Source organism: Perca flavescens, chromosome 3, assembly GCF_004354835.1.
Source record: "Perca flavescens isolate YP-PL-M2 chromosome 3, PFLA_1.0, whole genome shotgun sequence".
Lineage (NCBI taxonomy): Eukaryota > Metazoa > Chordata > Actinopteri > Perciformes > Percidae > Perca > Perca flavescens.
The window spans coordinates 12,869,514-12,884,972 of NC_041333.1; the positions used below are offsets into that span (position 1 = coordinate 12,869,514).

Genomic DNA, 15,459 nt, shown 5'->3' on the forward strand with positions numbered 1-15,459 from the left:
TTAATTTCTTGGCTCCATCTCGTTACCACCTTAAAATGAGAATGACGTGCAAACACCAATTCGAAAACATGTCAATAATTAAAGTAAATATTTGACTCATGTCGTTGGATACATGGGAAAACCATCCACCTTTTTTATATAATTCTGATTTCCAGTGTCTCCTCCCTCTCTGCTGGCCAGACGGCGACGAGCTCAGGTGATAGTTCGCCGTGCAAACTCACAGACCCCGGGCGTCTCGAAGAATCACACACATGTGGGTGGGGTCGCTTTTTGATGCGCAACCAGACAGCAACGTGCACTACACAGCAAACCCCCTCCAAAGTCCCTTTAAACTTCAGTCAGAACAAATAGCCTGCAGGAGGACAGAGAGGGAGGCGTGGGGGGGCTCTACTTCCCTTTAGATCGGTGAGAACAGAGAGTTACATCGAGCTTTAAGGAGGAATAACCCTGACTGGGCAGAAGCAGCACCTGACCGAGCACTTGCAAGTCTCCGAGTCGTGAGTAGGGCGTTTATTTACACCTTATTTCTTATCCCTCGTCTAGAGTTTTCCCCTGCACATTTTATTTTTTTGTTCTCGCCAGCCTCCCTAGTATTTATCACCATGGCGTGGCCGTGCATCACGCGTGCTTGCTGCATCAACCGCTTTTGGACCGAGCTGGACAAAGGGGACATCGCGGTGCCTTTGGTTTTCACCAAATACTCGGACGTGGCCGACGTGCAGCATTTTGCCCATCACCCGCAGCCGAAACTGAAGAGGGCCGGAGCCATTGCCATAGAAACCCAGCCCCATCCCGGCGAGCAGGAGGCTGGGAAGGCACCGCCCGCGACGGGTGCCGCAGCGGGCAATGACGGCTCTGCGTCCGTCATGCGCCAAGACTTCAAGGCGTGGAAAGTGCGCCCCGAGCCCAGCTGCAAACCCAGAAATGAGTACCAACGCTCGGCGGCCCCGTTCAACACCGAAACGCAATACCAGAAGGATTATAAACCCTGGCCGATACCGAAGAAGCACGACCACCCCTGGATCCCCAAACCCAGCCCCACCGCCGCCGCCACCGGCACCTCCGGTGGGCCGGAGCGCAGCGCGGGGAGCGGAGCGCAGGAGCCTGCGGCCACCGAGGCCGAGAGCGGCGTGGAGAAGAGCGAGCTCGAGGAGAAAACGCAGGAGAAAGAATCCAAGGAGCCGACGAAGAGAAGCGTGAAGAGGGAAAAGTCAGCAGACAGACAAACGGGCGAGAAGACAGAGGCACAAGTGGCTGCAGATGTGAGCGCCGAGCAGCGGAAAGGCAGAGCAGCAGCAGACGCTCTCAACAGACAGATAAAGCAGGTTATGACGACTTCCAGCAGCTACAGGTAAGTCTGCGAGAGCGCGAGCCATCATCATGCAGCCTAGTATGAAGGGTGTTTCATTCATTCTAAGCACTTTTTTAGAAATAAAATCATTTAGCTTAACTGTGGCTTAAGAATGGTTTACAACTGAGGCATTGTATTAAGGCTATTAACGGTGTTGCATACCAGTATCCCATTTCTGAAAGCATTTCAACTACCATACTAGCCTCTGTAGGCCACACTGCTCTGTCCAGTGATGAAACATTAGAGATCACCAAGGGATGTTTGGTATTGCACATGGTCTCTCCTTACAATCTCCAGCGATTTCCAAAGCAAACTGATATTGCCAGAGATAAAGGTTGCATTATTGATTTATTCCTCTCTCAGAGTACTACCAAATCAATGCAGCACAGCCCATGAATGAGTACAGCCAGTGAAAAGGGTCTAAATGTAATCATGGGTCTTCATGTGGTTTATTTGCAGGCAACCTATGAATTTAATTAGGGAGGCAGGATGCATGCAAGTTAACTTGCTGGTTTCAGCCTGCTCAACGTTCGTTGTTCTCGTACCAGTAGGCCTACCTTCAATTTTGTGAATACAAGAAATGTATTCCAAATGCTAATTTCAAACTCAAGTGACCAATAAACTTAATGGGCCACTTATTAAAGCACAGTTACGCTGTGCCTTGTGAACAGTAAAAAACTGAATCTGATTACATAATTAATGAATTATAGATTAATAATTGGCAGTTGTACAAAAGAAGAACACAGATAGCAACAAGAATAAACAAAGAAACGAGAGGTGAAGTAAAACCCCTAGATTTCCATATGTAGGCTATTGATTAAAACAGGCTTTCCTGTTTAATGAAATACTTTCCTAGTCACTGAATTGCTTAGTAACAAATAATAGGAAAAAACATAATTCAGTTATACACTGCAAAACCAATTAGTTACCAGTGATAAAACAGAAGCATTAATAATTGTTTCAGTATATAGCAATACAAATAATCTCTCAATATCTAGTTGCTGATTTTATAAATAGCCTAATTTCTTGAAGTGGAGAATTGCATTTTTCTTAATAGTATCTTAGAAAATGTTGACTTCTTATTATCCATAATAGGTGTGTTTAAAAGTCGATTTTAGCTTTTTACAGAGTACAGTCAATAAAACAATACATGCTGCTATGTCAGGTCTTACAGAACTTAGAAAGTACATCTAAAGGTCAAATTCTGACATCAATGCTAAAAAATAAAAACTGCACAGCCTGGAGTTATCGTCAACAATAGACATTATAAACACATAGAAAAGTCTCTCATTGTCAATATAAGACCAATCAAATTTCGTTTTGTTAATCTAGATAGCTGCTCCTGGGGGTCAGTATTTGTCATTTATTAATCCATCCATCAATCAATTAGTTTGACCAAAAGTTAATCAGCAACTACTTTGATAATCGATTACTCCTTAACTCAACATTCTCTGGTTCCAGCTTCCACAATATGAGAGTTTAATGCTTTTCTTCTTCATCTTTAATCAAGAAAATAATAGGCCCAAATCCAAAGATATTCAATTAATCGAGAAAATAACTGTCAGATTAGTAGATACTTGCAGCTGTAAAAACCTCTCTGTTTGCTTTTTTCCCATTGTTCTTAGGACTGAGTTCAAGGCGTATAAGGATGTGAAAAAAGTGAAGGCCATTAAAGCTCCATCTCAGTTTAAACCCCCAGTGGAGGAGACCAGTCTGGAAACCAGCTACAGCGCCACATACAAGGGGGAGCAGGTGAAGGCTCACCCCGCTGACAACAAGCTGATGGAGCGCAGGAGGATACGCAGCCTGTACAATGAGCCTAGCAAGGAACCTGCCAAGGTGGGAACATGCCCACACACAGATCCACTGATGGTGGTTTAGGTCTGTGAAATACTGGTACCACCATTTACTAGTTCCAAGAGTTTCCTTTAAGTACACTGAATTATAGCCATGTATAAAACTCTATTAGCCCTGCTGTACCCTAGGTGTAGTACTTTGTGATTAACACACTTTGTCAGTTTTACTGTGTTTTGAACTTGAGTTCTTATTCACTGGAAGTGCTGCTGCGTAAGTGTTATACAATGTGACCTGATGGCAGGCGAGTTTTCAGAATTACCACTATTAAACACCAACAAAATGGCTTCATATCTCAATTTTAAGACATTTTAAATGACAAAATAAGCACTTGCCATTGTTAAATTATTCCACCATGCATATACATCAGCCAGTGAAATGTTTAAATAGCCAGTCTGTGTAAATTTGAACTAAAACAACATGCCAATACAGACAATATTTATTGCATCAGTTTGACATTCACATTCATTTTTGGATTAGAGCAGCCAGTGATGTCATCTCTATTAAAGTAGGCCTTTATTTGAAGATATTCCTAACATAGATTGGTATCTGCGTGCATGTTATCGATAGTTCAAACAACATTGGTTAATAATGTGTCTATAGTAGTGTGTTCATATGGCCACTCCCTCTCTCATTCTTGTAGGACGTCTCAGACACTGAGAGCAGCTCTGTTCTAAATCTGCTGTAGTCAGGTGTGTTCTCTGTTTCTTCTAGAAGGCATGGAGGCTGGCCTCAAATTTATCAGACGCAAACGTGCATATTGTCCACATACACACACACACAGTATGCGCCTTGGCCAGTACGAGCCACAGTGACATGTATCACCCAGCTGCCGTATGCAACCCTGCAAAAACTATCAGCCACAGCTTCACGGTTTGCCCACCTCATAGCCTGCACCACCTTTTATGCAGCTTAGTTAAAAAAACACTGACCCTGCAAATTCTGTGGGTTTTCAAGAGTGTGGATTTATTGAAAAATGGATGAAACCAAAAAGCTTAGATGATACCTCTAAGTAACAGATAAGAATGGGGGGAAAAAAGTAAGTTTTCACACAGCTGCACACACAATTGGCTCGTCATCAATTTTACTACATACAAGTGGGAAGAGAGGCACAACAGGGTGTGTGCCAATGGCAAGTGGTATCAAGCATTGGTAACACTTGTTTGCAGATGATGTTATCCTTTTGGCTTTTGATGTCTGATTTGTGTAGTAACAGCAGCTCAGTATGATGCAGCCGCGGAGATCTAATTTTATTCTTCAAGGTCCAAAGCATCAAGAAAGTGTACTGAAAATTAGTAAATGTGAATCTGGACTGTATTGTGAAATCACCATAGTGCAGAGTACACTGCTTTTAAGTTTGTTTTTTTTTGGCCATGAATGACACATTCCTCTACCAGTCTACCGCACCCAATGTTAACATATTCCACCTTGACTAACTTGTCGTTTGTGGCAACAAAATTACTACAACCCATTTATTCACAGAAATAGAGCCCTTCATTTTTACTGTCAGAAAAAGCCGTTTACAAACATTTTCATTTCTTACAATATACCAGTTTTTAAGGTTTATTTATTCAGCAAAAGTTGAGCATGTCTGCAACTTTTTTGCTGTACACTAACTCATTTATACAAATTAAACATCTGGGAGGTTGAGTCTTTTATTGTTGTGGCAACCCCACAAGTGCAGAGAGAAGCTAAGTGCCTCTCTAAATTTTACCAGTTGGTATGGGAATTTGAACCAGCGATCCTCCAGTCACATGCCTGTTTCCTAAATATCTAGGTTTCACCGCCACAGTTAATAGTTGAATGTTACCAAAATATTTAATTATTTAAAGTTTACAGTAAGACTAACATCATATACTAATATAAACCATTAACTTTGTATGTTATGGTTTCTTTAAAATTTCATAGAAAAATGCACGAACCACTGTTCTATAAAAGGAAAGGCACAAATGCACCTTTTGTGCTGTTTTTTCTTCTTCTTTTATCTTCATTGCACTAACCATATATTGCAAATAACATCTATACCATATGGTGTCATTTGCCTGTCATAACTTTAAGTAACTAAATAAAAAGGGTACGTATTGCATGCTAAAATAGGACTTTGACATGATTTAGAGTCTCTGTGATTTAAGCAATCGTTTGTAAGGAATAATTAGAGATTTTGGGAAATGCACTTATATTTGCTTTCTTGCAAACAGATAAATGAGAGGATTGATACCACTCTCACATTTAGCACAAAGAGTGGAAACCATGACAGTGAGTCACTGCTCCCTGGCCAAGTCCGGCACATAACCCCCCTTAAAATGTTGTTGTTGTTTTACCTTTGACATAGCCAGGCTAGCTGTTCCCCTCTGTTTTCAGTCTTTATGCTAAGCTAACCGGCTGCTTGCTGTAGCTTCATATTAAACGGACAGATATGAGGACAGTATCTTTCTGTCTAACTCTCAACAAGGAAGCAAAGAAGTGCATTTCCCAAAATATCTAACTAATATCAAACTATTGCTTTAACATCAGTTAAGGTTGAATTGACTATTTTTGCCTTTAATCTTGCAATATTTTCACCGCTTTTTCTCTTTCAGGTGGATAAACCAGTTTCTCGCACCAAACCAAAAAAGACACCAACAACAGGGAAAATGGTGAAAAAATCAAAAGAGAAGCAGATTGCTAGTTCCCAGTCAGCCAAGAAGAAACCGTCTTTGGGCGCCGCAGAACCAAAACCAGATGGAGCTGTCACAAAGAAGAGCAAAGAGATAAGCAATAGACTGGCTGAAGCGAAGCAGTAAAAGTAGTTCGTCTCTACACTGCGTGATCAAAAAGGTGACTTAACGAATTAGGCAAATTTCTTCCCTTTGGTTTATTTCCTTGTTTTTGCTGTCCTGTCATATATTGTTCACCTTTGAATGGGCACTGATGTTGAGCTTTTAGAATAATCCAAATAATTTCACTGCAAAGTGTGTGTGTGTGTGTGCATGCGTGCGTGCGTGCGTGCGTGCGTGCGTGTGTGAGAGACTGTGTAAATGTGTGAAAGTATGTGATTCCTTGTATTTTGGTGCACAGAACCGCTTTTAGTATTGAGCACATAATTTGCACATTGTTTAAATAACTTCTGTTTGACATTGAACTATAAAAAAGCCATCAGTACACATGTAGTATGTGTATGATAGGACATGTTTACCTTTGTCTGAATGGATAACAATTGAGATCAATATTTAAATGATTGTAGAAAATGTCAAGGGGATGCTTTTTCTCTAAGACTGTATCACATAAGAGGTTTTGTGATAGTACAAAATCTGTTTTACAGTTGCGTTTCCTAGTTACAGTGCCTCCGCTGTATGGTCCTGGTTTTCATTTCATTGTTCTGGATGATATCTGGTTTTATCAGTTTGGTTGCTAAGAAACCAAATGAACTGTAATATAATTGCTAAAGCTTGCATGCAGGACCCCGTTTTTGGTAGTAGCGCCATTTTAGCAGACTATATGTCACAGTCACATTTTAGCTTGTAAATTGAGCCATTAAAGATAAACGTATAGGAGCAAGACCTTTTCAAAATATAATGCATGTGTAGTAATAGATTCTGGTCACACCGAAAAACAAAAGTACATACACTTAAGTAAAATCCTAGTCTAGTGGCTGTTAAAGCTATAAACTAAACACACCAGCAGTATGGTTTCACCCACAAACATTTTCTTGCAATCTGAATGGAGATCCACTCTTTCGATTTAATAGGAATACTGCAGTTCTTATGATGACTCGGTATGTTGTGACATTGTACTCCATCCACTCCTCTGAGTTGTGACGCTGTAATTGTGCTAAATAATAAGAAAAAATTATGCATATAGGTCTAAAAAAGGGAGAACCTATAGTATCTACTCAATAAATGTCACTCTGAATGGGCTGATCTCTCCAGGTGTTAAAGGACAAGGAATGGGCCAGGACTTGTGGTTCAGCTCTTTAAAATGCTGCTGTCTGAAAATGCGCAAATCACATCTGTTCATTGTGAGCATGATATGAGGTGTTTCTACTAAAACCCTTCGTGGCCAACATGGCCGCAGTGTGTGAGAGCCCAGGCGAGCACTACCCACCATGAGTCTGCTTCCAGGTTTAGCTTGTGTGTGTGTGTGTGTGTGTGTGTGTGTGTGTGTGTGTGTGTGTGTGTGTGTGTGTGTGTGTGTGTGTGTGTGTGTGTGTGTGTGTGTGTGTGTGTGTGTGTGTGTGTGTGTGTGTGTGTGTGTGTGTGTGTGTGTGTGAGAGCGAGTGAGAGATGTTTTTGTGTATGACCTCTACAGCCTGCAGCCTGCTAGCATTAAGTCTGACCCAACCACTAGACGTGCTGCTCTGCACTCCTACACCCTGGTGCTATATCTCTCATTGTATATGCTGTCTGGTTTGGACTGCGTGTGGCGTCAGACCAGAGTGAAATGATGAATGACAACGTCATACCGCTGCAAGACATGTTGTGATATTGTGCTTGTACTCTCAGCTTGCTCTGAATGAACTCTGATTAAAATAATGATACAGGATCCTGTGTTGTGACTTATTTTACCCATTAGTGTTCCTTTGATGTATTTTGTCAATTGAATAACTGTATGTAAATGTAAAAAAAAGACTAACATAAGAGTGACATGACACTGTCATGAATGTGTCACAAAACATAACGCTTTTTTAGTAAGTGTCATTCGGTTTTGTCATGACAAGTTGGGGTTAGGGTTAGGGTTCATGTGTCATGACCGTGTCATGACAGTATCATGTGAGTGTCATGTGTTCATGACAGTGTCATGTCACTCTTATGTAGAAAACGTCAAGTAAAGTGTTACCAAAAATATTTTAAAACTATTTTTTTACTTATTTGTATTTTAATATTTAGTGTGGATTTAATGCAGCAGCCTTTAAATGCTACAGTAACGAGGAGTCATTTTACTCATCAAAACAACTGTAAATTCTGCTGAATATTTTTAAATATTAGGATACTATCAAGGCATTTAATTTGCACAGTGAAATTGCAGGAGATGGTGGCTATATTGCCAAGAATACAAAATTAACCTAACCCAGCATTAAAAAAACAGGCCTTGGAAAACATTTACCAGGCCTGGATTTTATTCCCACAGCACTCCTAGAGGCCAAAGTAAACACGGTGTGAAAGGTTTTTCAAATAGTAGGCATGTTGTGCCCTACACAGATGTTTTAATCCTCAAAAGTCAGCCAACATTTAGAGCCATTTAAAGGGTGTTTTTCTTAATGTGAGATGTTATCGCTGAATCATTTTTTTCCCATGTTGCTTACACTGCAGGGATTTCTTTAAACCAAAGATTCAAAGTCCAAATGTAATTTGTAAACATTATTTGATCATTTTTTCAGTTCAGTCACTAGCTATAGCTTTTGGATGCTGGCGGTCATTTCCCTGTGAATCAGTCATCCTGACATAAAACTGCATGAATAATTCAGTTGTTATGGGCCCTTAAGTTTGCAGAGCAGCATGAAATATTGAGTAACAGATAAGCTCTGTCCCTTCTATAAAAGACTTATCTGGCTGCTTACAATCTCATCTTCATTGCCTATTATATTTTGTCAAAGGTGTAGAATTGAGAATTCATACACATGTTTCACTGTGTATGAAATATACTATGTCATTTATGGGTGTCCTTTTTTTGTCATGTTGAAGCAGTAACTGCCAGTTACAAAAAGTGTACAAAAAAGGTCCTATAGCCATAGAATGTATGTAAACTAAATGTTCAGCCAGTTAACAGCAGTTTAGGAGAGGCCACGGATGATAGTTCCCGGTTTATGAGTCTGCAATGAACCATTGTTTGACATACAAGTTTTTACCACAGCATAGCTATTTTAAACACCTGCATTGTTGATATCAGTGTACAATATTTAAGTTGTATCATCTTCACATTAGGAGACACACAGCCTCATGAAAATACTGTATTTCTTGAACTGGAATAGTGTGGTGCTGGTGTTCAGTAAATTATGACCTCTAGTGGACAAGATCTAATACACACTCTCATAGCATCACGTGGACCTGGATAAAAGTAAAAAGTAAGGTGATGCAGGCAAAGCAAAGTAGTAAAAATCTGATTTCTCCTCCTTTAAATCCAGTTATTATAGGTGTCCAAGCCTGTGTGGCTCTAATCTCTGTTGATATTATGGACATCCGAATGCTTGCCAACACAAATAAACCTTTTAATACAACATGGAAAATGTGAGAGAACAACGTAACCATAGTGAAGCTCGCTATGTCAGGATTATTAACTACACATGAAAAAACTACATTGATGTTGATGTACAGATCATCAGGTCGTCACAAACACGTGAATTGGGACATAATATGGGACAATAAATAATATTGGGACATACATACAGTATATACATACATACATACATGCAGACATATATATATATATATATAAATACATATATATATTAAGAATGTTTACTTTGACATTCTTCATAATATATCTTTGTAATTCCAATTTAGCAAAATGTATGACTTAACTGAGATTTGTGTGTTCTCTTTGAGAGAAACTAATAGTCACCTTTTTTAACGTAGCATTTGCATTTTTTTATTTTGATAAATTAAGCCATTTTATTTTTGATCCAATGTATGGTTAAATTTTAAAAACATCTTTAAAGCTGCTGTTTATGTTTAATCTTTCAATCATGGAATCAAAGTTAAAATTGAAAATTTTTTATCATGACAACAGATTTTCAGTTAAATACATCATTCTTAAAATACATATCTTCTCATTGACAAGCTGAACTATTCCAAAGTCTAAACCACTTCACATAGTGTTAAGTTGAAAATGAGAGACCAGCTTCAGTTTACAGAAAATAAAAAAGATATATAAAACCTTTGCTGTTTTTTTATTTGTATTTTGTGTTCAGAATCTCACATACACCTATTTACATTTTTCAGATTCTATGACAAACCATAGTAAAGAAATACAGGTCAGGCCACTTATCTCAGACATAGTTGTACCACTTCTGCCAGTGTTCAAGAAATGTTTCCATTCTTCGGTTAACATGAGCTGTAATCTGCTCCATTCTGTAGATTTCTGTTACAATATCTCTCCATGAAGTAATTGTTAGACACTCTGGTAGTAGCCATTTTCTGGTAATTGTCTTTTTACTGGCCACCAGCATTGCATTTATCAAGTGTTTGTCCCCTTTCAGCCAGCTTTGAGGTATATTTCCAAGATACAGAGTCTTAAAGTCCAAAGGAATGTCCTCATTGGAATATGACCTGTAAAGCATTGCGTATCGCCTTCCAAAAGTTTTTGATGCTGGGACAGTCCCAGAAGATATGGTAATAATTTGCGCTTAGGTATCCACATTTCCTCCAGCAAACAGGGATGTTATGTCTATGATGAGATGTCTGAGATGGTGTAACGAAATATCTTATACAAATCTTCCAGTTAAACTCTCGCCAGCTCATTGATCTGGTACATTTCCATTGGTTCTCCCATATTGGTCCATTCTTCCTCAGAAATATCTATCCCGGATTCCTTTTCCCATTTCGCTTTAATGTATGCTGTTGAATGAGTTTTAAGATCCACAAAGCGTTTATATATGGCTGATATCACCCCTTTACTGAGATTTGACTTACATGTTCTTTTAAACAGTTCTATGAGACTGGAATTAGCCTCTGTTACATGTTTAACCTTTTTGTCAACATAACTGCCGTAGCTGTAGATATCTAAAGAAATCCTGTTTCTCCAATTGATCATTTTCTTGAGCTGTCGAGTTTTCAAGACGAGTTTAAAAACATCCTATTTTTAAAAGTCACGTAGACAGATAAAGGATTTTTTTTCAATTTTTTTTGTTTTATTTAAATAATTTTTCTGTTGTGTCAGGAAAACCGGATCACCCGGAGTAACCCTACACTTCTTTAGTTGAACCTGCAAGCCTTTGAAGTGTGGCAGGAAACAGGGACACCCGGAGTATAGCCACGCTTGCTTCTCCTTTTTGTGAGGCTGCAGTCCCAATCACTAAGCTACCATGTCACCTCAGAAGAGGAGGGAGAGAGGATGGATGGGCGATAGATGGGAGAAGATAATGCCCAGTTCACACAAGACTTTAGCCCTGAATTTAGAGATGTAAAGTCTGGCGGTAGAGGGTAGTAGGTGGGGATAGGGGCTGGGGGAATAGGAGTGAAGACGAGAAGGGGGAGGAGGAAAGAAAGGATGTTACTTCTCTCTCCTCTCCCTCCTCTCGTGCTTTTTTTCCAGTCTCCTTTTCCTTTTTCAGTCTTTTCATTTCCTCCTTCTCTCTCTTCTTATTTTCCTCTTTCTCTTTCTTCTCTCTCTTTGCTTCCTCCTTTCTCTCTTTCTTGTCTCTTTTCTCCATCTCCTCCTTTTCTTTCTTCTGTCTTTTTAATTCCTCCTTCTCTGCCTTCTTTTCCTGTCTTTTCAGCTTCGCCTTCTCCTTGTCAGTTTTCTGGGCGAGCTCCTGGAGGATGAGTTGAAGAACCTGGAGGTCGGTGTTGTGCTGTGTGAGGCTCTCTATTTCTTCCTCCCTTTGAGCCACCTTCATGTGCCACTCGTCCTCCATCTCTCTACTCTTTTTCTGCAGCTCCTGGAGGCTGAGGCGGAGGTCGGTGTTGTGCCGGGTGATCATTTTAATTTCTTTCTCCATTTGGGCCACTTTGATGTGCCACTTGTCCTCCATCTCTCTGATCTTTCTTTGCAGCTCCTGCACTCTCTCTGAGATCTCCTTTGCAGTCATCTCGCTCTGGATGATCTCACTTTCTTTCTTTTGTAGCTTGGCCACACACTCAAAGGTCTCTGTTTCAAGCGCCTTCTTTTCAGTTAGTATCTTGTTGATCAGATCGTCCTTTTCCAGAACAAACCGGCTTAACTCACTGTCAAAGGCCTCTTGCACAGTTCTGAGCTCGACGACTACCTGCTCCTGTTTTACAATGCACCCTTTTTTCCAAAGTCCGTCGAACTCCATAAAATCCTTGTTTTTCAATCTGATACAATTGACCTCCTCCTGCCAGGCCTGTCTCATTCTCCTGTTCTCCTCTTTAATGGATGCATTGAACCGGTTGAACTCTGAACTCCAGTGGCTTTTGACTGACTATGAGAGTTTTTTCTTTGGGTATACTTTCCTTTAGAAGGCGGATCTCTTCATCTTTCTCTCGCTCCTTGAGTTTCCTGTCCTTCTGTAAGTTTTTCCTTATTGTTCTTTCTGACTGTAGAGCCTTCAAGATTTTCCCTTTCTCCTCTACCAGGCCTGCATTGACTGAGACAGCTCTTCGTTTTGTTTTTGGACCTCCAGAAGGGCTTTTCTCGCGTCCTCAAGCTGTGCGCTGGGAGTTTCGGGAACCATGGTCGCCATGATAGCTGTAGATAGGTGGGCCAACGCATTTTTTGTCTCAGTGCAAGTAATTTGGTTGTTTTTTTGTCTTTTGTTGGCTCACTTTTACTCACAACATGCTAACTGGCAACATAGGATTCCATTCACTACACTAAGCTAATTAGCGGTGGCACTGCCGGTGTTGCACCGGACCAAAACAATGCTTGCACAAAAAATGCGTTGGCCCACCTATCTACAGTTAGGGAAGACCGTGATAAGCCCTATTTCAAGTGGCGTATCCCTTTAAGTAACTGAACAGGTTGTGTCTCTCAGCGAGATGCAGGGTATGTGTTCAAACTTCAAAGCCTTATGTCATGGAAGGTTAAGAATGTGTGATATCACATTTTTACAGACTGTAAAGTAGGCTATAGACTACGTAAACACACTGGCCAAACCAGGGGTATATACACAAAGTTAATAATAATATAATAATGATTTAAATAATAATAATTATAAGAAGAAGAAGAAGTAATGCAAATTCAAAATAATTAAAGACATGTATCAAACACATAATTAGTTTTAATTGCCTTAAGGTCTCTTATCGTGGTTGCATATTGGTGCCACAGACAGTTAAAGAAAGATTGGTGCAGGTCTTGATTTAAAAAAAGAGGACGAAGAAGACCAACTTCCGGTAGTTTGGCAGTGACCGGAAATAAACAAAAGCAGACAAGCTGAAAGGAGGGAAGAAGAAGAGGTAGCTCAGGTAACAGAGCTCCTGCAGTATGGGACAGTGATACTCGTAAGAAGCATTTACGAAACTCCGTGTATCACTAGTGTCGGAAACATTAGTGTGGGTTTACAAATCCCCCATTAAAATGTCAAACGGTTAAAACATTATGACAAACGTTAGCTGACTGGGAAATGTCCGACATAGCTAGTTACATTACAAACCTGTGACAGGTTCAGCGTTAGCTAGACTGTTAGCCAAACTATTATAACGTTACTATGAACACATACTAAGCTACAGATAATGAGCAGTTAGCTAGTCGTTGGTTTCGTTAACGAGTAAACGGGCGGGAATAAAAAAAACGCTTGCAAATGTTTTAGTTGTATGTAACCTTCAGCCAGTAACTTTCCAGCTAACTAGCTAGAGCTAACGTCGGTTGAAACATTTGTTTAAGTGAGTTAGCCTGTGTTTAAATTTCCAGCCACCTCTAGCTAGCATTATATGCTAACAAGTGAAATCGCCACTCAGCTAAGGTAACGTTATTGTAGCCCTGCCGTCTATTTTCTCTCGCTGTTAAAATGTCTGTCGCTGTATGCTTTTCTGTTTAGATGGTCTGGATTGTGTGCTGCTGACACACAGTGATCGCCATCATCATGATGACAACCAAGAGACTTGACAATTTTGAGGTGGTGTGTGAGTGGGCTTCGTGCAACTTCAAGGGCCACACCATGGAGGAGCTGAGCGATCATATGTCCCTGCATTTAAATGATTACCTGGGAGACAACGATGCCTTAGAAGAGCTGGGTGAGTGAGGAGGATACAAGACAAACACCAGGCTATGGGTCACATGTAGGGCTGGGAGATATGACCTGAAATCAAAATGACAGTTATATATATATAGCACAGTAGAATAAATAAGTACAGTAAAGATACCTAAAAGTTCCCCTGTATCTGTATTTGCCTGTGGGATATCAAGATTTAGCCAATCATGGGATCTCATCTGTGATCTGTAAAGATGTGGCACACAGAGGCCCCTTAAGCAAGATACATTAAAATATGTTAGTGTGTAGTTCTCCTCTTGTTGGTCCAACGATGACTACAATGTTTATCTCCTGTAATGGGATAGCACGGCACAGACATGCTGTGATCAAGTATGTGATTTTTATGTCTGTACTTTTTCTTGCCGATTAGAGGTGGGGGGAAAAATCGATTCTTAGATGCATCGCGATTCTCTTTTTGAAAGATTATATCTCAATGCAGAAATTTCCCTAAACAGAAATTAACCCTGACCACACTTGCTTATAAGCATATGGTCAAAGTACTCAGGGTACGCCGTCGATTCGACGCAGAAGCATAAAACAGCCTTTAGTCAAACCCAATGGGTACATTCTGTACAAGGGGTATATTAACTAATAACATTAACTATCCTTTCTTCATTGCATTAATTACTCCTTCTCTCCCTTTAGAGGAGTATGCTTGTCTCTGGAATGGATGTGAATTTGTATCCATGGGTAGCCCTGTGGAGCTGGAGGTCCATGCCTACTTCCACAACTACCACGGTAAGCTCAAGTTCGTTGGGTCACAGCTGCTCAAGTCCCGCCCTGATCTGCCCAGCTGCAACCAAGGCTTGCACAGCAACAACCTGGTTCCTGAAGGATCAGATGGATACGTTTGCCAGTGGGAGCATTGTGATGTATGTATTTTTAAATAATCATTTGTATCAAATGACTGTTAGCACCATTATTATAGAACTGATCATTTTGTCCTTATATAGAGTACATTTAACAATCCTGAGTGGTTCTACCGACATGTGGACAATCATGTTGAAAGTGCTGAGCCGCAATCTTTCCAACAACATCAGCTGGCTCTCTTCTGCCCCTGGACAGGTACGACTGAGTAAGAGGAAGTCAAAGAGACGGTCCTGGTATGTCTATCTTTATGTCTGACCTTATCTATACTTAATGTTTTTTTATCATAGGCTGCGATGCTTTCTTCAAAATCAGATACCGTTTGAGAGAACACATGCGGAGCCACACTCAGGAGAGACTCGTAGCGTGTCCTACATGTGGCAGCATGTTCTCCAGCAACACCAAGTTGTTTGACCACCTACACAGACAGGCTGAGCCAGTAGGTGAGAAGGAAACTTCAATTTTCTAGGATGCTGATGCGCTAAATGTATTGTTTAAATTCTGACGTACATTTACCTCATCTCATTTGAACAGAGTCTCT

At 40.4% G+C, this 15,459-nt stretch overlaps 3 protein-coding genes across 6 annotated transcripts in view; 2 read left to right on the plus strand and 1 right to left on the minus strand.

Moving 5' to 3' along the window:
• The first annotated feature begins 135 nt into the window (after window positions 1-135).
• Window positions 136-7,345, plus strand: map6b (microtubule-associated protein 6b). The gene is made up of 3 exons (XM_028574662.1): window positions 136-1,351; window positions 2,977-3,190; window positions 5,785-7,345. Exons 1-3 carry the CDS (start codon window positions 603-605, stop codon window positions 5,986-5,988), a joined length of 1,167 nt encoding a protein of 388 aa, XP_028430463.1. The 5' UTR covers window positions 136-602; the 3' UTR covers window positions 5,989-7,345.
• Window positions 7,346-8,283: 938 nt separating this feature from the next.
• LOC114552248 (tropomyosin-1-like) lies at window positions 8,284-12,215 on the minus strand. The gene is made up of 2 exons (XM_028572908.1): window positions 11,598-12,215; window positions 8,284-8,316 (listed from the first exon to the last, which is right to left on the minus strand). Exons 1-2 carry the CDS (start codon window positions 12,213-12,215, stop codon window positions 8,284-8,286), a joined length of 651 nt encoding a protein of 216 aa, XP_028428709.1.
• An 80-nt stretch (window positions 12,216-12,295) lies between these two features.
• The window catches only part of zgc:112083, a 7,699-nt gene continuing 4,535 nt past the window's right edge, over window positions 12,296-15,459 (plus strand). The window contains exons 1-6 of one of the 4 annotated variants that reach the window (XM_028574661.1): window positions 12,296-12,371; window positions 13,839-14,034; window positions 14,697-14,923; window positions 15,005-15,116; window positions 15,209-15,361; window positions 15,453-15,459. The exon at window positions 15,453-15,459 is cut by the window's right edge and continues 68 nt beyond it. In XM_028574661.1, coding sequence (XP_028430462.1) covers window positions 13,884-14,034; window positions 14,697-14,923; window positions 15,005-15,116; window positions 15,209-15,361; window positions 15,453-15,459 — 650 coding nt within the window. In that variant the 5' untranslated portion in view covers window positions 12,296-12,371; window positions 13,839-13,883. Of the gene's footprint in view, window positions 12,372-13,178; window positions 13,354-13,838; window positions 14,035-14,696; window positions 14,924-15,004; window positions 15,117-15,208; window positions 15,362-15,452 lie in introns of those variants that run through there. The other 3 variants (XM_028574658.1, XM_028574659.1, XM_028574657.1) reach the window with 3 other exon arrangements.

Bases quoted from the DNA above. Each gene is read 5' to 3' on its own strand.
- LOC114552248 (XM_028572908.1), bottom strand. From the start codon at position 12,215: ATGAGACAGGCCTGGCAGGAGGAGGTCAATTGTATCAGATTGAAAAAC. The intron at 8,317-11,597 runs GCAGAGAAGGAG...TTTGGCCTCTAG, and splicing joins TGAAAAGACAGGAAAAGAAG to GAGTGCTGTGGGAATAAAAT.
- map6b (XM_028574662.1), top strand. From the start codon at position 603: ATGGCGTGGCCGTGCATCACGCGTGCTTGCTGCATCAACCGCTTTTGG. The intron at 1,352-2,976 runs GTAAGTCTGCGA...CATTGTTCTTAG, and splicing joins ACGACTTCCAGCAGCTACAG to GACTGAGTTCAAGGCGTATA. The intron at 3,191-5,784 runs GTGGGAACATGC...TTTCTCTTTCAG, and splicing joins CTAGCAAGGAACCTGCCAAG to GTGGATAAACCAGTTTCTCG.